At 37.1% G+C, this 21,795-nt stretch overlaps 2 protein-coding genes across 2 annotated transcripts; both read right to left on the bottom strand.

Moving 5' to 3' along the window:
- Positions 1-13,172: 13,172 nt before the first annotated feature.
- Positions 13,173-14,331, bottom strand: LOC106425456 (zinc finger protein 3). Its single transcript, XM_013866193.3, has one exon. It carries the CDS (start codon positions 14,073-14,075, stop codon positions 13,329-13,331), a length of 747 nt encoding a protein of 248 aa, XP_013721647.1. The 5' UTR covers positions 14,076-14,331; the 3' UTR covers positions 13,173-13,328.
- A 2,217-nt stretch (positions 14,332-16,548) lies between these two features.
- LOC106404002 (transcription initiation factor TFIID subunit 5-like) lies at positions 16,549-21,310 on the bottom strand. Its single transcript, XM_013844769.3, has 19 exons — positions 21,051-21,310; positions 20,638-20,719; positions 20,474-20,552; positions 20,303-20,400; positions 20,157-20,213; positions 19,991-20,078; positions 19,778-19,887; positions 19,590-19,697; positions 19,354-19,508; positions 19,068-19,178; positions 18,923-18,992; positions 18,820-18,856; positions 18,597-18,743; positions 18,430-18,506; positions 18,239-18,355; positions 17,419-17,684; positions 17,221-17,316; positions 17,055-17,127; positions 16,549-16,851 (listed from the first exon to the last, which is right to left on the bottom strand). The coding sequence occupies exons 1-19, from the start codon at positions 21,221-21,223 to the stop codon at positions 16,795-16,797; spliced, it is 2,001 nt and encodes a 666-aa protein (XP_013700223.1). The 5' UTR covers positions 21,224-21,310; the 3' UTR covers positions 16,549-16,794.
- Positions 21,311-21,795: the final 485 nt, after the last annotated feature.

The raw sequence follows: 21,795 nt of genomic DNA on the forward strand, positions 1-21,795 counted from the left end.
CCGCGCAACCTCGCGGGTTTTTGTTTTATTTATTTTTATATAAACATTTTTTTTTTTTGATGTCGATATAAAAATTTTGTTTTCAATTCTAAATTGATATATATTATAATATATATGTGTCTATCAATTTTTAAAACATAATAAGTTTACGGTATATGTTTTTCATTGAATAGATTGTTTCAAACTTTCACATGTATTTTCTTCTATATATATTTTTTTGGATTATTATTTCATTATTAAAACCGTAACTATATATAAAGATTAGTAAAATATTATTTTATTGTTATATTCACAAATATTGTAACATTTCATAAATTTAGAAAGTTTTTTTAAATTTAAATTTTCGTTTCATAGATTTATATTATCGAGTAAATAACTAAAAATTTAGTTTTAGTTGGTTTTAAGGCAGTAAAGATTAATCATTATTAGATAATATGATTTTTGTTGTTTTAACAAATATTTATAATTTTAAAAGTTAACATCGATAAATAAATAATTAACATATGGAGGTATAGTATTACAACACTAAATTATATCTATTTAATTTATACTATCTATAAATTCAATGGATCATCTATTGTTTAAATCTAATTATTGATAGTCCAATAAAAATTTCTGGTAGGTCTAAAATTTAAATGAAATGTAATATGATTTTCTAGCAATATGTCCATTAGGTCCATTTTTAAATAAATCACACATGAATCAAGGTTGTGACTTATGTTTTAATATATAATTAAGATGATATATATTCTAATAAGAAAAATGTGTATTGAATTTTTCGAACACAATAATGTTATATCTTACGTGTTTCTCGTCAAGCTTCAAACTGTCACATGTATTTGTATATTTTCTATATATTTATGCTTTTTGAAATTGTGTTTAATTATTATACACATTAATATATGTAAACTTTGGTACAGTAGAAAATTATTTTCATGTCGAATTCTTTTTAGTTGTGATATTATAGGTTGCCTTAAAAATGATTGTAGTATATTTCAAATATTAGGTGAAAAACACCCACGAACAGCTTGCTTCTCTAACATATACCAAATTTTTGTATAAGTAAAAAATATACCTATAAGATATAATCAATACATTGATGATAAATATGGATAGTTGAGCACGATTTGGGGAATAATTTAATTTGAAGATATAGTTAACTATTTGGCAATATTTTCGTTGATATTAATTGATTAGTTAACCAAAAATAGTTATAAATACCGAAATTTGTGTACAATACTTGTTTTTTTTTTAATGCGAACCAATTTCTGTTTAAGGTTAGAAGAATATATCCATATTATTAATGGAATATTTCGGATTTTATTATGGAATACTCCACCATCTTCATCTTCTCCAAGTGCATACTGTGGTAAAGGTGTATAAAGATGTAACATTATGTTCAAAGAAAATAATATTGACTTCGATTAAAAAATAGTATTGACTTGTGTAGTATAATACAACCTCAAGAAAAATGATTAATAGATGACACGATAGGATAGTTAAAAAAGAATACCCGATCAGCAACATTTCAAATCGTGTTTGAGTGTTTGTTAATGGCCACAGGCTGATACTATACTTATATATATATATTTAGAGTAGTTTCAGTGATCCACTTTAAATGCATGTGGACTACGGAGAAACTTTGAGGTTTCTTGATGTTGTAAACATGTCGAAGGATGTCAGGAAAAAAAAGTAAACCTGAAGAAGAAACACGAGTTAAAATCATATAGCGTTTGATATAAATGTTTTATTATAGTAGTCACGATTTATATTATATAGCAAGGTTTTTTTTTTTTTAACTCATAGACATTAGCTGATTTATGCAATGTGGGACTTATGTGATGTTAATATGAAATTAAATGATAGGACAACTAAATTTTATAATTTTCTAGTAGATAGTCCATTTTTAAAAAAATCACACATGAATCAAAGTTGTGACTTCTGTTTTAATATATAAGATTCTTTTTTTGCTTTCTGTCATCCTTTTGTTTAGGGCCAGGTTTTAGTCCCTATAATTTTACATTATTTACCTTTTGTTCTCAATATTATAAAAATTGGTGTTTCAGGCCAAAGAGGACTTACTTGAGATTGAGAGCTAGAAAAGTGCTAACACCAAGCTTTAATAAGTCGTACATATAGTAAAAATCGACTGCTAAACGTTTAGATGGCTGTTTGGCGGCCAAACTTACATCTCCAACATTTACCAATTACCATACTGATCACAATATTAGTCAGCAAAAAAAATCAACTTTCTTTTGCTAAAACCGTCTGGAAAGATACTTATATATAATATTGTGTATTTACAGATAAATGACTAACAATATAAAAAAATATTATACAGCACCACTATATATAAGTTTTAGATTTTTTTTTTTTTTTTTTTTTTGTAACACAACTTTCATTAAACCTAAACTCCAAAAGTCAGGGGAGCCGTTACAGAGGATTCATTCCAGAGAGCCTGCTTTGCCAGAGCATCAGCATCTCTATTCTTACAACGTTTGATCCAGCCAAAAGAAATAGATGTAAAGGCCTCTGATAAACAGAGTATATCAGCAACAATGCCATACAGTTCCGCCGTCGGGGGTCCTTTGTTGAGCGTTTTAACCAGCTTGAGGGAGTCTGACTCGCAGCATACATGAAGGATTCCCTTTTCAATGCAGCATATTAGAGCTTCTCGCAAGGCCAGTGCCTCGGCTATCAGTGGGGAATTCACAAAATGGCAATGAGCTAGGAACGAGCTTCTATTCCCATCCCTATCCATCACCCAGCCTAGTCCCGCTAGTTGTAGATCCTGGCGCCAAGCGGCATCAGATTGGATTCGGGTTGAGTTGTCGCTTCGGTTGAGAGTAGAGTGACTTGTTGGAGCGGGAGTTCCTTTGTTTTGGTCCCCTTGTGATGAGCTCTGTCCTGTCAGCCATTCTCGAGCCGCTACTGTAGCCTTGGTGATGATTGTCTCCGGGGTTGTGTCCTTGTTGTTAAAGACATAATCATTCCTTGCCAGCCAAATAAACCAGAGTATCCAAGGGGCCAGTTGGCCTGATGTTATGCCTGTAGGTGGAAGGCAAGTCTCTTTGCAAAGCGTAGGCCAAGCACCAGCTAAATCTACCATTCCTCTAGTGTCAATGCAGTTTGAGAATGGGGCTAGCTTCCAAACCTTTTGTGCTATCCCGCAGTGAAGGAACAGATGATTGGTAGATTCTGGGGTGTTACATCTCTTACAGTTGAGAGCGCTAGTTATGTTGCGTATTGCCAAGCTTTCTCCTACAGGTAGGGCTCCACGGAAAATTTTCCATAGAAACAACTTGATCTTCGGGGCTGTATGCAGTTTCCAGACGCCAGAGTTCCAGTCAACCGTCACTGCAGGACGTTCCTCCTCCGGGTATGTTGATCTTTCTAGTGCCTTTCGGTATCCTGACTTGGTCGTGTACTCTCCTGATTCCGTGCCCAACCAGATGAGCTTGTCTGGGGCGCCGGTTCTGCTCGGTTTTATGCTTAGGATTCTGCTTTCTTCGTGCGGTACCAAGCTTCTTATAGCCTCTCTGTTCCAGTCGGACCCATCGGGTAAGAGAAGGCAGTCTACTGTGAGGTCCAATTGATTTGCCGGCGCTGGTCCCATGGGTCTAGCTTGCTCTGTGTAGCTTAGCCATGCATCACTCCAGATTTTTATTGACTTGCCATTGCCCACGGCCCATCCCGAATTGTTGCAGATAAGGTCTCTGCCAATTAAAAGGCCCCGCCAGCCGTGGGACTCTACTGATTTGTGTGTGGCCTGCAGGAAAGAGGTTTCTGGGCAATATTTTCCCATCAGAACCCGACTCAAGAGGCATGAGGGGTTGTGGATTAATCTCCAGCTGAGCTTTGCTAAGAAAGCATCATTGAAGCTCTGGAAGTCCTTAAAGTTCAAGCCTCCGTTGACCTTTGGTTGGGTCATTTTATCCCAAGAGACCCAAGCCATTTTCCTATTTCCATCCTTATCCCCCCACCAAAAGCGTGTCAGCGCAGATTGAATCCGTTGGCATAGTGAGACGGGTAGCTTAAAACAGGTCATGGAGTAAGAAGGGATAGGGGTCAGCACACTGTGGAGCATGACCATCTTCCCGGCTGGTGAAAGATGCCTGTTCGACCACCCGCTCGCTTTGACTTGTATTCTGTCTACTATCGAGGAGAATAGATCCTTCTTCTTCCTTCCAAAATGTTCGGGTAGACCAAGATATTTTCCTAAACCCCCCACCTTCTGGATATTCAATATCGCTTTCATCTTTGTCTTCAGGGCGACAGGGGTCTTGCGGGAGAAGGTAACCGACGACTTTTCTGTATTTATGGACTGTCCGGATGCAGCTTCATATCGGTTCAGGATGGTTTTTAGTGCTGATGCGCTCTCCTCATTTGCTCTCGTGAAGAACATCGTATCGTCCGCGAAGAGGAGGTGGTTTACTTGTGGGCTTCCCCGAGCCACTCGAACCCCTGTCATTTCGCCACTTTCTTGTGCTCGGTTACACAACCCCGAGAGAACTTCCCCACATAAAATGAAGATATATGGTGAAAGGGGGTCTCCTTGGCGGATTCCCCTACTCGGTTTAACTCTTCCTCTAGGCGAGCCGTTAATGAGAAAGGCGTAGGTAACGGATGAGACACACTCCATAATCCACTTTACCCATGTCGGATGGAATCCCAATCTTTCAAGAACAAGTTGGATAAACTCCCATTCGAGCCTGTCATAAGCTTTGCTCATGTCCGTTTTAACGGCCATTGAGCAAATCTTCTCGGCTTTGGAGGTTTGGAGGTAGTGGAGAACTTCATGGGTGATCAACACATTGTCGGATATTGCTCTCCCGGGAACAAAGGCGGATTGAGTTTCTGAGATGATAGAGGAGAGGAGAGGTTGAAGTCGCTTTGTCAAGATCTTGGATATGATCTTGTAGTAGACATTGCACAAAGCTATCGGCCTATACCCCGCCACTGTTTGAGGGCTGTGAACTTTCGGGATTAAGCGAACAAAAGTTTCATTGATCTTCGCTGGGAGCTTTGCAGAGACAAAGAAGCCTTGTATCTCGTCTACAATATCTCGCCCAATCGTGTCCCAATTGGAGTGGAAAAAACCAGCCGAGAAGCCGTCCGGTCCCGGTGCTTTATCTGCGTGGATCGAAAATACTGCTGCTCTGATTTCTTCCGCATTCGGGATCTGTATCAATCTCTCATTTTCTTCGTCTGATACTTTTGGTTCTAGCGCCATATTCACGACTTCTTCTCGTTCTCCTTCTGAGCTTGTGAACAGATTATTGAAATACTGGACAATTACGCGCGCAATTTGATCTTCCTTGTACACTGGATTCCCAGCCATATCTTCAATAACCGTGAGGTCATTTGCTCGTTTCCTGTTTTTTGTTGTGGCGTGAAAGAAACCAGAGTTACGGTCTCCTAGCTGCAGCCACAACAGTCTACTCCTCTGTCTCCAATATGCCTCCTCTGCATTGTAGGCCGCTTTCAGCTCTTTGGAGATCTTGTTGATGAGTTCCGTATCATTTATAGGGCTTGTTTGTGCTTCTTCCAGTTCCTCCCGCTTGCTTTCGATCACCAGGCGGCTGTTGTTTTGCTTGGTTTTGTTCCATCTTGATATTGCTCCTCGCACCAAGCTAATCCTATCAGCCATTGGTTTTGCTCCCGCTTGTCGCCAAGTTTCACGTATCAGTTCTGTTACTTCGGGGTTATCCTTCAACCGTCTGTCATATCTAAAAATTCCCCGGCGCTTCTTCTTATACGGATCAAAAACGGAGATAAGTGGCTTATGATCCGATCCTTCGTATGCTAGATAGGTACAACTCGCTGTGGGGAATCTCTCTGCCCAGCTGGAGTTTGCCGCTGCTCGATCCAGTCTGCAGCGGACTAGGTCATCTCCTCTTTGCCCTCTCCAAGACAGTGGATCACCGGTGTGCTGCAAATCATACAAGTCACCTTCAGCAAAGAACGTTCGCAAGTCTGCAAAGGAGCCCTCCGGTCTTTCATTACCGCCCGTCTTTTCGTCATTGCTGAGGAGGTCGTTAAAGTCCCCGGTGATGAACCAGGGGGCGTCTCTTTCAACCGCTAGTATGACTAAATACTCCCATAGTTGCTTGCGTTGGCGCTTGTCTGTGTCACCATATACGAAGGATGCAAAGAACTTATTTCCTTCAACTTCTATCTCTGTATCAATCAGATTTGCATTGGCTTCTAAAACTTCAAGTTTTATTTCCTGTTTCCAAAACAATGCCAAACCCCCGGCTCCATGGCCCGTCGGGGGTACCAAGTCGTAGTATTCATAGCCTAGATGCTTGAATTTATCTAATACAAACGCATTGGGGTTTTTTGTTTCCATGAGAAAAATAATGTCCGGGTAGATGCTCTTCCTGATCTCCCCTAGTCGTTGAACTGTCCAAGGATTCCCCAAACCTTGGCAGTTCCAGCTCGCTATTTTTAAGGACCGAGAGTTGACGGAGTTTGAAAATCCGTCTTCTTCTTCTTCCTTATCGCCGGGACCATGTTGCAGATGGGCTGGTCATCTGAGTTTTGGGCCGATCCCCTTCTGTCATTGCTATCTCGCGAGTTTGCAGGTGAATTCCTTGCCCCTTTGTTTCCCTTGACTGTTGTAGTTGCTTGTGGAAGTCTCCTACGGCACATAGGTGGTTTTAATTGTTGAACTTTCCTCTTCCTCGAACTTGAACCAGTTAAAAGTTTCGGGCTTGTATGGATTCTCTTTTTAGTTCCTGGCGGTCTTCCCGGTTTGCGCCGTTGCTCCGGTTGGTCGTTTTGGTTCACCTCTGATTCGTGTGGGGGAGAAGGTCCCAATCTCAGCAGGGCGGGAATCCTTTTTGGGCTTTCTGGCGTGGTCTGAGGCGATACTTGCAACGCAAGTTTTGATCTCACCATCTGCGCAGCAGTTTCCTCTATTTCTCCTAGTACTTCTGCTTGACGGTATCGTTCTCTGCGCGCTGCACTTTCCGTTGGATCGGCTACGGCGGTGTATTGGTTCATGACTCCACGCAGTTCTTCTATTGCCTCCTCCATTGCCTCCTTTGGGAGTTCCTCATGAGGTATCTGTAGATTAAATTTAATAAAATTATGTAGAAAAAATCCAACTAATTGATTAGGCATTATATACGTTTTAGATTAAATTTTTAAAAAAAAAGTATTTGTGAAAATGGCACCACAAATTTCATAAGATTACTTTCCAAAAATATAACTAATAGTAATTGTAATAGTAATAGTAATGAGAAACGGTTTAGTCTCGTCACAATGTTGTTGTTGTGGTGATGGAATAACCCAGCTTGATGTTAGTTAAACCGGTTTAACGGACGCAATGAATCAGCGATGGATGATTGTGTGAAAAATGTGAGGAGGAGGGTAAAATAGATATATTAGAATAGAAATCGACAAAGTCACGAGCCATGTCTTTAGGAGTTTTGTCTTTGTGTACGTTTTAAGCAACCGATGACTAGCTGTTAGGGCGTGAAGTTGACAACATAATTACGCTGACCACCTGAAAATAGACTGATTAAACTACACAAACTGATTTGTATTAGTTTGCATAAAACATATTCTTCCTATCCAATTATTATAAACTATAATTGTATAAAAGCAGTATCAAAAGGATTAACCCAATTGTTAGATATCATATTTTAATTGTATTGGACCATATGTTAGATATCATATCATATGTCTAATCTTGTTTCGAGGCCTTTATAGCAAAGAGTGATTCACGGATCCGTAAATATTGTCAAGTATATTATGATATATACTGCAACCTGTGTACGAATATATGTTGAATTTGAGCTAAGAGTTTTTTGTTCAATACTTTCACAAAAATACGAAATTATAAGAAAAGCTTTAATATCGTGTAAAACACTCATCCAAAACCTTTTTCTACAATAGACTTGCTATTGGGGAACTTAACACAATATATATTAATGGACTGCTCACAAGCGAATTAGCTGTCTTCTGTTAATTGATTAGTGTATATACTAGAATATTCGTTTAAAAAGTCTTAGATACTAAAGAAATAATTATTTTTACATCAAAAACACAAAAGAATTAGGGTAAAGAAAGCTAGTGGAATAAACATTAGACTCGTAATTCTATAAATTTGGTACTTCATCATTCTTCTAATGATTTTTTTTTTCCACTGAATTCTAAAGATAAGTTATATGTCATAAGGCAGAGAATGGCTTGTTCGTATATATTAATTTAGACAAGGTGGCTTTTAAAAGGTCATCAAACTCTTTCTTTTAATGAGTTCGAAAATTAATTAGCCATGGCCATTTGTAGAAGGACTTTGAAGACCAACAACTTGCATAATTATTATAGTCAAACAGCTCATCACGATTATAGTACTAAGTAGTACTACTATATTCTTGTGATTATTTTGTCAATTACCATGCTTATCATAATTTAAAAGTATGGCTGTTGTTGGTTATGAATGATTGACACAAATGGTCAGAGACCTTTAATTGACAGCTTGCTTGGTAATAACCCAAAAGGAAATACTATAGACTAAATCTTTAAAAACCATAATCATATGAAAGGAAAATAAAATCAAACACGTTACGGGCCGGCCGATCACTTCTAGTATTGCATCTTCCTTAGCTTTTTCGATCAAGTCTTGTGATTTTCGGTGGACCAACCTTATGACATGATACTCATTTCTGCATTCCCAGTTTACCTGACAAATACATATAGAAAAGAATCATATATTCATCGCCAAGTGAATTCATCATTGAGCCAAATAGCATCATAGCGAGGTTTATCTTGGACACTAGTATAAAATGGTGTTCCTCTAAAGCCATGCAGAACAACTTCTTTCCAAGTAGCATAGGGACAAGTAACAACATGTGACTAATTGTCAAAAAAGCATTTTTACAGCTCTTGTGTCTTTGAATACTTTTGTTTTGGTTTCACTACTGGCATCTTAATTATCATTTCCACATGTTTTGCGTCATTGCGTCTTCCGAACTCATTATGTTCTTAATTTCTGTTTATGTAATTATTGCTTAGGGTCTTTCAGGTTGGAGTCTAGTAACTTGAATACATAGTCCATGTCCTCCTGACTAGGAATAGGAAGGCATTGAAGACGATATTGTTTTCCGGTTACCCATCTACACTTGTGGGCCGTGTGGCTCAACCCATGGAGATTCATTCCACCAAAATGACTAGATATGCGGATCTCCCGCCGTTTCCGGCGAAGTTCCCTTGCTGTTTAGGTTTTGCTGGTGCGTGCTTCTTTTATGTAGCCAAATGACTTGATCAGTTAAATATGAGAGTCTACTTATGTCTGTAATGTGTACAGACAAGTGGGATTGTATGAAAGTTTTAGGGCCAAACTATAATATACAAGAAGATAATTAAAGATGTCAGTTAGGCTTTGTTACATTACATGTTTTGGATGATGTGTGATTGTTCACCTGTGTTCTGTTTGGATTTATTGATGGAACTGTATGACTTTTGGTTCATTCTGAAGATTTTTTCCCCCTAAGGGCTTGTTGCATTGCATTCAATTATCTTCGACCATTTTTTGGAAAAGAACACGTGAAGTCTTTGGTGATGAAAGCAACATGTTTGTTTTTCTCGTTTGTATAACATATAAAACAGCGATGGCCTTCTAACAATCTCATATGCCCGTTATACTTTGTTACATCCTGAAAAGGCCATCCCTGCTTGCTGATATTGCTAGTTATTCATATTTTTTTTTTTGCAAATACAATAATAATACTAATAATCCAACCTTTTGATGCTTTTCTTTATTTTGCATCTCTATCATTTAAGGAGGAGTAGACAAAACTGGAGTCAGTGCTTAAGCTCTTAAAGGTGTGAAAGAAGTGTTTTTTTAAGAGTTATTTACACCCTAAGACAGTTTACAAGTTTTATTAACACTTTAAGACAGTTTGTTCTACTAGGGTAGTTTGTTGGTGGTCAAAGACACCAATACCCCCATAATGAAAACCAAACATTTTGTTACTTCTTTCTTCCTTTTTTTCTGGTCACGTGGGTTTAGTGTGGCATTTATTTGAAAAGTGAAAATACATTGTCATATGTAATTGTCTTTAATCTGAACCACAAACAAAAAGTAATTTTGTCTTTATTTGTTCTCTGAATTGAACCAACAAACGGAAGGGTGCGGTCGTAAAAAAATTGATACACCTTTGACGGCGGCAAAGAATCCATATAAGTTGCAGAGATGACATGACGAGATTTGAGTAATCATCAGTCTCATATAAATAAAAGGTATTATAGTTCTATATCATCTTCTCTGTCGCGTTTCTGCCGCTTCAACCGAGCTATGCTATGAATCTCAAAATATTTTCTCGTCAAACTCAGACACAAATTTGACGGCATCGTGACCTCGCCATTGCGGCCCCATCAGGAGTAGCTCGAGAGAATCCATGGCGACTTTCTGCATTTTTGCATATTTTTTGGATTTATCTTTGATGTACATGTGTACGCGTAACATTATGTACACAACAAAGTGTACACACATATTTTTTGGATTTATCTTTGATGTACATGCGTACGCGTAATATTATGTACACAACAAAGTGTACACAAATAACAATGATTTCTACAAGAAAATTTATCAATGTGCATTAACCCAAAACCATGTGTACACTTACTAACATATACACCATTTTCTGTTAGACTTGATCCATTACGTTATATGTTTTGGACTCAAATACTTGATGAATGTACATTGTTCGCATATGTACACATGTGCATTAGTTTAGACATTGTCCATATGTACATTCGTTTACATGTGTACACACACATGTACACCTCACTAGTAGGCAGTTGTATGTTTCATTATGTACAGAAAAACGTGTACACATGTACACCATATTTCTCAATATGCTTTTATAAATTAATCAAGTTTGTTTATGAACAAGATAACTCTAAAATCATCTTATTTTCTGGGTAGGTGAATTACATTGTGGAGAATTACATTGTGGTTGATTGATTGAACCGGGTAGGTGAAAGCATAGAATTTCGATATGCAAAAATCCATGTCAAAACACTGGTCGGTTTTAGTTAACAGAAGAGGCTAGATACTCGAAGTTGTTGAGTCTATCATAATCAGCAAACAAAAACTCCTATGCCATTTATATCACTTTGAAGTTTACACTACTATCTTAGCGACCAGCAATATCCATTCATATTCTCAAGGTATATGTTTGTACATGTGTACAATCATTATTATGTACAATTGTTTTTGTTGGTGTACACATGTACAAAACTATATATTTTTTGGTGTATATACATACAATACATTTTTGTTGCAGGTTTCTACTTTCTTTCTTTTTTGGTCAACTGGACGATCATAGTAGTTCTGCTGCTGCTCATGAAAACGGTGGTGGAGGTGGAGGCTTGTGTGATGGTGAAGATGGAGGCTTATGTTGCACTCTTCTTTATTACCATGTATATGTTGCTTTCTTCATTAAACGCTATTAAGCTTAAGAGATAATTCAGAGGAATTGATGTAGCTGTTGTAACATAAACATACTACTGAAACTACTGTGATAAGGTCGTACATCATAATCCCAACATCTGCTAGAGAAATACTGGACACAATATCACAACAGGGAGGTCACCAGCAATGTAATACAATTCGATAACATCAAAGTATATGCCAAACAACAATCCTCTAATAACAAGTAACAATTTGTATCCAAAACTGAACTCCAGAAAACCAGTAAGCAAATTCATACGCTTCCGTAACATTATTATACTTTTTAAAAGAAGTAGGATAGCATTTGACTACTGTTGAGACTGTTAGAAAGTACAGAGGCATGAGACTTAGTGTCTCCAGATTCAAGCACCAATGCAAAAACATTGCAAAAAAAAAATTGAAACTTTATAACAAATTAAGATTAATTTCAAAAAAAAAATTCAATTCTCTAACAAGCTAATACCTTTGGAATTCGAAAGAGGTGGGGAGGAGCATAGTAAGCATCTTCTTCGATTCTTCTTACAAGGAAGACAAACCAGAATCACTATCACAAGAAAATGACTCCTCAGATGGCTTTACAAAACACAACCCCTGTTGATAACCCATCTGAAGAAGGAGACGACGAAGATGGAGTCCGAGGAGATCTTCCTCCGCCGCTTCTCAACGGATTCGACGGTGGTCCTGAGATTGAAGGCGGAGGGTTCGGAGTAAGGGATTCAGGAGGAGTAATAGGTGCTGGAGAATACGGCTGAGGAGGAGGAGGAGTAACAGAAGACGGAAGAGGAGAAGTGGGAGTAGTGGTTGGCGGCTGATGAGTAGAAGAGGTGTCGTATTTTTCTGAGTAACGTAGAGAAAACATGTGTTTTTTTTTTCCTTAATTGCTGAGAGAAAGAAGGGTAAAATTGGAAGTTCATGTTTCTCTTTGTGTTGAAAGCTTGGAAAAAGTGTCTGAGTAGCATAATGTGTCTTATTATGATATTAAAAGATGAAAACTGACTCTAGATGTAATTGCTTCTTTTTTTAACACCAAATACTTATTAAAGGTGAAAGAAGTATAAACTTATAAAAGAGGCACTTCTCTTCAACAAGTTTATAGTTTTTTTTTTCACTTTTAACTAGCCGCTTACTTTTGCTATTGTTTCACCTATTATGCACCATACATAGGTGTGTGCATGTGTGTGTGTCAGTGCGCTGAGCTCGAGTATTGTTATCCTCGAGGGACAAAAAGATCATTCGTTGTCTTAGTATACACCAATTTCGGGTCTAAGAAAGAGAAGCATTGCTTGATCAAAAAAAAAAAAAGAAAGAAAGAGAAGCATTGGATGCTTTATTGTTTATACTTCGAACCTAGCTAGTAATATTACGTTTCAATTTTTTTGTGCAGTACTCTTTGCTTTTAGTGTCCCAATCATCCTACTCAGCAACTGTCTTCTTTTTATTATATCGGTTTTGTTCTGTATGAGTGTCATGTTAGTAGCTTTTAAATAAATAGAATGATTGTTCTAACTTTTGGTAAACCAACTTTGACATTATAATACTATTTCCTTTTTCTTGTGACTATGAAACCAAATCTTCCTACAGATTTGAGTATCTTCTATCTTCTTTTTACTTTACTCTATCCATTCACATTTCTTTTCCATTTCTAGGAATTATAAATGGTTTATACGGTTGTTGGGTGTCTACCTGAAATCCATTTATGTATGTATGTATAATTGACAAATCTCAAACTAAGTAGATATGTGAAAAATATACATTAGGCATTTTTACTAAACAGAAGTATACACATAAGAGTACAAATTTATAACAATCACATGAAAACACTATAAAAGATACTAAATGCAAGAATCAAGAAAAGGTAATCTTAGAGCTTGAGGGACAAGTCTAGCTTCTGTTGCTCTTCCTGATTAGTGCTTAACAATACTCCTTCTCCTCGCCATTGTTCAAGAGGCTGCGACCCTACTAGAATTCTTCCTATGTTGCTTGATGATCTAGCCATGTTATTATTAGACCGTGAAGTTACTGAAGGATCCATCATCAGCATGTGATGCTGATGATGATGATGAAAATGATCCATTGAAGAAAGTTTACCTATTGCTGGTTGTTGATCAAGAGGTTGTCTTGACCAGTTGACATGACCATAGTGACCACCAAACCCGTTATATGAACTTAGCTTGTGGCTCATCGAATGCGCTTGAATCCCCAAAGACCTGTTGTTGTACTGTCCATGGAAAGGAACTGGAGAGAAACCGTAAGGATGACCAAAAGCTGAAGCTGATGCTGCCATACGTTGCCCTCTCTTTGCCAAAGTCCTCTCTCTCTTGTGTGCGTTTTGGTGACCACCAAGTGCTTGTGAGCTATAGAAAGTTCTTTGACAGTAGTTGCATGAGAAAAGCTTTTGTTCCGTGGATGTATCCGATCCGTTACAACTCTGGCTATCTATGCAGTCGATGAGATTGAGTTCTTGACTAGAATCGTTAGCGTCTGCTTCTTCATCTTTGAAACCTTGTTCTTGGCTCTTGTTTAGAGAATCTTGACATGGAAAAGCTGTAGATGAGGAAGCTATGCAAGAGGTATCTGAAGGAAGTTGTTTGTCCCTCGAAGTGTCCATGAGAGATGAAGAGGGAACAATAATTTTTTGCAAGTGATGATTTCTTCTATCTGTATCTCTCTTTCTTTCTATTATTAATAGCTATGAAAGAAGCTTTTATCTGTAAATGAGAGCAGGAGTAGGTGGTACTAGAAATGAATAGACAAATAAAACAGTACTCTACAGTATAACATTTTTAGGGGTTTATTGTAATAATATGAAGTGGACCAAAGTAGTGGACCAAAGTACTATGAAGATGAGAGCGAGAGGTAGGTTTGGTTTGCTGTCACACCCTTCTCACAAAACACTTAAAAGCTAGCTTATTGGGACTCCACCATCTTACTTACCTCTCTCTCTCTCTCTATATATATATATATACGTTATTAATAGGAACCTTCCATTTTTGGCTGCTTCCTCCAATAACCTAATCCATACATTCATGATTCATGACATTGACATGTCACCAGGTTAGAACAACCCCTTTAGCCCTTGGCCATGATGATCAATAAGTTGAAAATAATAAATAGGTAAACCCTTAATCCATAATAATTGAGTATGTGGAGAATTTGCTATCTGTTATATATGTGAATATATAACAGACGACAAATGAAAACGAAGCAGTTCTCAAAACAGTTACGAAACTAGTACATCTGATGAAAAGACAGGAGAGGAAAATGACAATATAAATTGAAAAGAATATGTTAAAAGAGAAGAAGAAATGGACCATCTAAATTATTTCAGGTCTGTTTATGTCTACTTTATGTAAACTCCACGAGGTAAGTGGTCACTTCTGTTTCCTCTAGCTTCTCTTGTGGGCCTTTCCTTCATCTTTCTTTGTAATCTATTAAGACCAGACCGTAGAATCACACTAATTACAGAGTACTTAGCTTTTACTCGGTTTAGTCATGCAAGTGTATGCCATGAATACTTTCTTTTTAATGCCATAGATACTTTGTTCTTATTCCCTTGTTTTCACAATTTAAATATATTGGGTGTAGCAATAAATTCATCTAGAGAAATCTACACCCATATATAGAACAACTTGTAAACCATTCAAATTAATTATTTTAGTAGCACACTTACATATGCAATGACAACATGACCTAAAGAATAATCTGTCTTTATGAGAGGGATCAACCTTTTCTTTTTGTATGTAAGGTTAAAGTAAAAGAGACTTTGAAAATTCCACGCTCTTCTTCTTCTTTATCATCTAAAGAGTTTAGTAGATTAGTCAATATAAATGTTGGTTTCCCACTTAATTTCATCATGAAATACAACTAGAGTTGCATATGAAAAAAAGTAGCTTTGTTCCACCAATAGGGGAACTTCTCTTTTGGAAGGCACGTCAGCAAGATAAAACCCACTTGAGCACTGAGTAAAGTTTTTTTTTTTTTTCTTTACTAACATCTTTGGTTGGATATATGATATGGTTTCTAACTTTCTAACAATCTTAAGATGCTACTTACAATTTCCAAAGCTTAAGCTCAAAACTCATTCAGCGAAGGAGACAGTTTAAGATCATCTGATTTAGCTAGTAGTGAATGTGAATCGAAAGATCCAATAGTTAGATTGTGTATTTGTCGTACGCGAACTGCGACCTTGTTGGTAGGTCCAACACTACAAATGGCCGACTCATAAATGAGAAAAACTGATTCAGAGTTTTTAATCGCTAGTAGCTAATTTGTTTTCATATTCATTAGTTTTGCCTATAGGTTATATTGTATGCTTTTTATAAAAATGTAATCTCGGCTACCCGGTTAGTTCCGGTAAGAACACATTTAGTATTACATGATGAATTTTTGTCGAAGAAAAACAGGACTTTTTGATTCGAGTTTAAAATATTTTTTTAACTAATACCAAAAATAACTGGTCGTTTTTTTTGTAACTAACACATAGAATTTAAATAATTGGATTGTTTATTACCAATTACACGTAAACTGCATTAGGTGAAGCCTAACTAACCGGGTATATTGTATGCTTGGTGGGGTTATTTTTTAGTTGTAGTTTGCTTTGAATGATCAATAAAATGAATATCAATTTCGGATTGGCAAGTAATGTGTGTTGACGAAGTTTATTATTGTTGCCCAATTAGTATACTAACATTCCACGTAATATCATATGATATAGTCTACATCAATCATGATCAGAAGATACAGAACAATTGATCTCACTTTAAACAGATGTTGACACGCATATCTTCTTAATTTTCACAACTTTCATGTATGTATGGTTCATAAAGAATTAACTTTCCACGTAATACTTTATGCACACTACTATTAAGAATATGGCAAAGAAAAGGATTAGATATGCATCACGTCAGTTTCATAAGTATCTGAACAAAAAAGTTTACGTGAAAAATGCATGGGAGAGAGATGATGTAAGAAAAAATAGAAACACATCCCAAACATATAACTCCAAAAAGTATACAATTGTCTATCAATCAAATCTACCTTTGGTAGATTTTCTGTCTCTGTCCCAAAATTTTCTTAGTAAATGTCTTAAAACATGTACAATTCACCAAACCGATCAAACTTTCCACTGTAACATTATGAACCAAGAAAATAGAGCCAATGGTTCCTAACATGCAGTATTAGAGTTGAATTACAATCAGATGTAATTTACAGTAAAAATTATATGGTACAAACTAGTGAAGATCAAATTCAAAGATATTGATAGTATCAAGAGGACTATTCTTACAAACAGCTTGTAAGAGTGTAAAAGCAGGTACCATTTGTTTCCATCAGCTTGAGGGTTTAGAGATCGCTCCTGCAGCAAACAGCAGGTTTCTCCGAGAAAACTGCACCACCAATGTAAACACATACACAAGAAGAGTAAAGGAGTTTTAGCATATGTCTGATCACCGAGCGTTGTAATGATAGGAAGATATAGTGACACGGATCAATCCTCAAACTTTGGTTCTAATCAAGTTTTAGTATCTTTATTCACAAGCACACGATGATAGACGTAGCAGATAATCTAGTAAAGAGAGTATTAACTTACTCGGAGAGCGTGAACTGGTGTGGACTTGGTGGGGAAAGTTCTGAGTGATCGCAGTCTGTTTGAGTTCCCATTTCTGATCAAACAACAAATGATCAAATCGTTTTTAACAAAACATATTAATACTAATCAGAGAACAACAATACAGCTTTCGAAGGAGTAAACTCACTTTTCTTCGGCCTTTGTCAATTTGGTACTTGAGGAGACGTCCCACAGTTTCACTGTGCAGTCCGCAGATCCAGAAGCCAGAAGAGAGCCCTCGCCGCTGTAACAGTTAAAAAAGAGAAAACAGGTTAGTAGTAACAAGAACTCACTGTAATCGAATTATAAAAAAGAAACTTATTTTCTTCTTATCTTCCTGGCTCACCTGTAAGAGAGAGTCCAGACACATGAGTTATGTCCCATGAGAGGTGTGATGCAGCGAGCTGTTGAGAGGTCCCACATCATTATGGTTCCATCTTCATCACCAGAGGCCATATATCTCCCATCTGGTGACATCGCCAATGATAAAACCATACTCCTGTGTCCAATGAATATCCTGACACATTCCCCTGTTTGTACATCCCAGAGTCTCACCGTCTTATCACTCGAACCGGTTGCAATGTAGTTACAATTAGGATGCCACTGTACACACTGAAATCAAAATGCAAATGATACACTGAAAGGCCCATCAATAACAGTTATTCAAATGACAACTAAAGTCACTGTATCAAGTTATGGAAAGTCAATCCAAATAGTCAAATAATCCAATATAGCTTGCTTATGACTTCAACTCGATTAGATAACAATCTCTAGATCAACGATAAACTGGACTAGTGTTCTAAAGATCGGTTTACACGGCAAATCAGACCTAAACGAAACAATTTTTTTAGAAAAAAAATGGATCTAGCCACTCAAAAATTCCAAACGACTAACTAGCGCCTAGCGGTTTCTTGATCATTGAACTGGACCATTTATGAAGTATGATCGCCAGGGTCAAATTAACACAAAAGGTGGTTAGTAATGTGAGTCAATAAACAATTGAAGTGTTAGCTAAGAATTTGTAAACTGTGACTCGGTAAATTAATAGCTTCAACTGCATACCAATTACCAAAACGATCAAGATAACTATGCATGCATGAATTAGCTACTCAAACGGTCGCTAAATTTAGCCTCTGGAAATTAAAATGAAGGAGAGAGACACTCACATCAACATCAGAGAGATGCCCTGCCATCATCCGCAGAGGTTGCATTCTATCCATTGACCAAATCCGCGCAGTACGATCATGAGAACAGCTTGCAAAGTAATGCCCAAAAGGACTAAACTGCACCATGAAACGAATCTATATAAATGTCTGTACATCATAACTTCCAATTTATGTAAGACGAACAGTTCTACCTGGGCATCCCATACAGTGTGATTATGACCCTTGTAACACACAAGATTGGCATTTAATTTTGTGCTCCACAGCCTTACTGCACTTACGAATACAAAGGTTGGTAACAAGAAAAAATCAAATTGAGCGAGTATATGGATATCATGTAGAGGGATGCACAGATACATACTTGTTGTATCTGCTGAAGAAGATAAAACATAATCTCCTGGAGGACTGAAAGTGGCCGAGTAAACTGGCCCCGAGTGTCCCACTAATAATGTATAATTTCTTCTGCCATTTAGTCCAACGGTTTGATTATTTTCATCCTGCAACCCACCTGGAACCAGACAGCTTAGAGTCTATCTCATGGAAACATAAATGTATTTATGAATTTGTTTCATGAGAAAACATACAACTGCCAGCTTGTCCTATCTTCGCCATGTCCCAGACCTGAAGCACCATAACTGTCCCTTAGACGTTTTGGAGAGTAAGATAAGAAGAAAAGGAAAAATATACCTTTATTGATGAATCTGAGAACCCACCAGCAACCAGAGATCCATCATGAGATATAGATGAACTGTTTAACCTGGGGGGACGATAGATGAGTGAGCAACACGTTGCAATTAAGTAATAGAACATTGGGAGGAGACGAGGACATTACCCGTTATGAGTATTAACAAATGTATAAAAGCTGACAGATGGCATTGCGACGCTACTCAACTGCACACGGTTTCTCAGGTCTTCAAGGATCGATTCCTCTACATCCGTAGACCTGACATAGAAAAAACTTAATCTAAGTTACAGGAGGTTAAGTCTTTGACAGATACTTTATGTATTCTCCTTTAATCAATCATACATCATCCATAGCCTAGATACTGTCTGTACATTACTCTTTAATGAAATCATCCTTAGTCTAACACAAAAACGAGTAAGGGATTCGAAAGTACATTACTGGCATGGCAAGTTCCGGTTTCACACGTGGCATCGACGACAACACCGTGCTGGTCTCCTGACGTGCAACTTTTGTTGTTGCAGTTCCTGCTTTGTCCTTCTTTAACTTCTTTATGGAAGAGCCTTGCTTTCCAATTTCGGCGGATCTTTTCTGAACACAAAATCAATCGACGAGTGAATTCTTGGTTCTTAATTTTACAAATTACTGATCTAAGTTGAAGCTACTTATCACCTTACTATCATCCATATCCCCAGCTTTACTTTCTCCTTGTCCCTTCTCAGAATCAGACAGTAGACCTCCCGTCTTCTCCAGGCGATCTTCCAGCGAGTCCTCAAGCAACTATGAAAGAAGTATGTAGCTAATGTCAAAAGGTAACCTTCCAGAAAAAGAGTGAAAGACGCTAAAGGAAAAAAACGTACTCCCCAGTGTATTTCTTTTTGATTGACGTGATCAGCTGTCTCATGAAAACTCCCAACAATGGTGACAGCCTCTATGTCATCAGATGCGGAGTTAGGCTGTCCTGAGTAGACTGCAACAAATGAACCAGGATTAACAACAGTGGATCCAGTCTTACACTAAAAATCTGTAACATGCTATTGCTTATATATATGGGAATTGGGAAAGCAACACACCTTGGAAATTGATGTGCTCGTTGATAATACCAAGCATTAGAGTAGACTCTGTTCTATGTAGGTACTGAAGCAATAAATCATACGAATACTGCAACATTCAGCAAACGTATTAGAAGTCTGCAGACCAGAAACATTGAAGCATTTGTCATTTTTCACACAAGTTTACCTGACAAATTTTGATGTTGATCTTGCTTTGTCTAAGAGAACGAGCAAATTCCATCTCCTGATAGAAACCAAGGTCATAAGACAGTTGATAAAAAGAAAAAAAAGTCCATTATCAACATTATACCACCATATAATACAGCTTAAAACCTGTAGATGAGATGGAGCAAGAACGCCTCCCAGCTTCTGAAGATCCCGTAGATGTACCATTTCATGATCTTTGCGGAAGCTGTTAAAGAAGGATCTCGCTGGAATACAAGTAAACTATTCCTAAGCTTAAGAAATATACTCAGGATGTCAAATTGCAAATATAAGAAGTACCTTCTTGAGTGTGCCCTTTCCCCACTAGATCCATGTAACAATGAATAAACACAGGATACATCACTCGAACCAACTCATGCTACAAATCCCAAAGCAGCTAATCAGTTTTCCCAAGGTTCATACAAAACGAGCTTAAGCAAAAAAAAAAAAAAGCCGATCCTGACCTTATAAAGATCAAGTGAGTTATAACCCCATGACCTTAGCTTGCTGTAACCTTCCCGGTACCGAGATGGATCATTCTCTGATCTGTAAAAACAATAAAGAAACACACTTTAATAAACCAATTGGCTCTAAATGAACAATTCTCAAAACCCTTTACACGAAAATGCATAAAAACAAATCCTAATTTCTTCCCCCAACAAGAAGTAATCAGAAAACAAAAAAAAAGCAAACTTTAATAAACCAATTGGCTTTACATAAACAATTCTCGAAACCCTTTACACGAAAATACAAATAAATGCATAAACAGAACACTAAACCAAACCCTAATTTCTTCCCCAATCAGAGAGATCACTCAGTGGAATGTTCTCTATAACTACAATTGACCCCATACGATTTGATAGGAAGAGATGATTACTGGGAAAAGGAGCGGATGAGCTTGTTGAGCTCAGGGTCGTTGTGATAATCGATAGAGCTGAAGGTGCTGCCATTGTTATTGTGAAGAGATTCTTGGAGATGTTTAGCAGCGCTGTTGAAGCCTTTCTTCTTCAAGTAGCCCATGACGAACTCGTCTACTTGCTCTGGATCCATTCTCGCTCTCTCGATTCAAAACTCTCACTCGCTGAGTTCTTCTTGCTCTCTCTCTCTCTCTCGAATTGCTTAATACCTTTCGTTAAATTCTCAGGTATGATGATGTTATGGGAGAACCAGTTTCGATTAGTTTAAAGGCCTTGTATTTAATTGGGCCTGTTTATAAAGGCCCAGAGAAGTTTTTGTCAAAACATAAAACATTGTATGTGAGGAGAAGTACTAATTAGTAATTAGAGTAAATGATCTCAAAAGCAAGTGTGTTTTTTTTGTTCTGATTTATACTCCCTTTGTTCTCGAAAGAAGGATTTTCTAGAGTATTCACGCATATTAAAGAAACAATTAATTTTTTACAATTGAATTTATTATTTATTTTACTATACATTTTCAATAAATATCAACAAATAGTATTTAACCAATTCAAATATTTCAATTAATGTTTCTTAAAAGTATACAACTTTTTAACATTAACTACTAAAAGTATCTTACAATTTTAGAAAATTTATCATTTTGGAACAAAAAATAAATTTACAAAATCCTACTTTCAGAAACAGAGAAAGTATAATATTGGTTGA

The sequence above is a fragment of the Brassica napus genome, chromosome A2 (assembly GCF_020379485.1).
Source record: "Brassica napus cultivar Da-Ae chromosome A2, Da-Ae, whole genome shotgun sequence".
In the NCBI taxonomy this organism is placed as follows: domain Eukaryota; kingdom Viridiplantae; phylum Streptophyta; class Magnoliopsida; order Brassicales; family Brassicaceae; genus Brassica; species Brassica napus.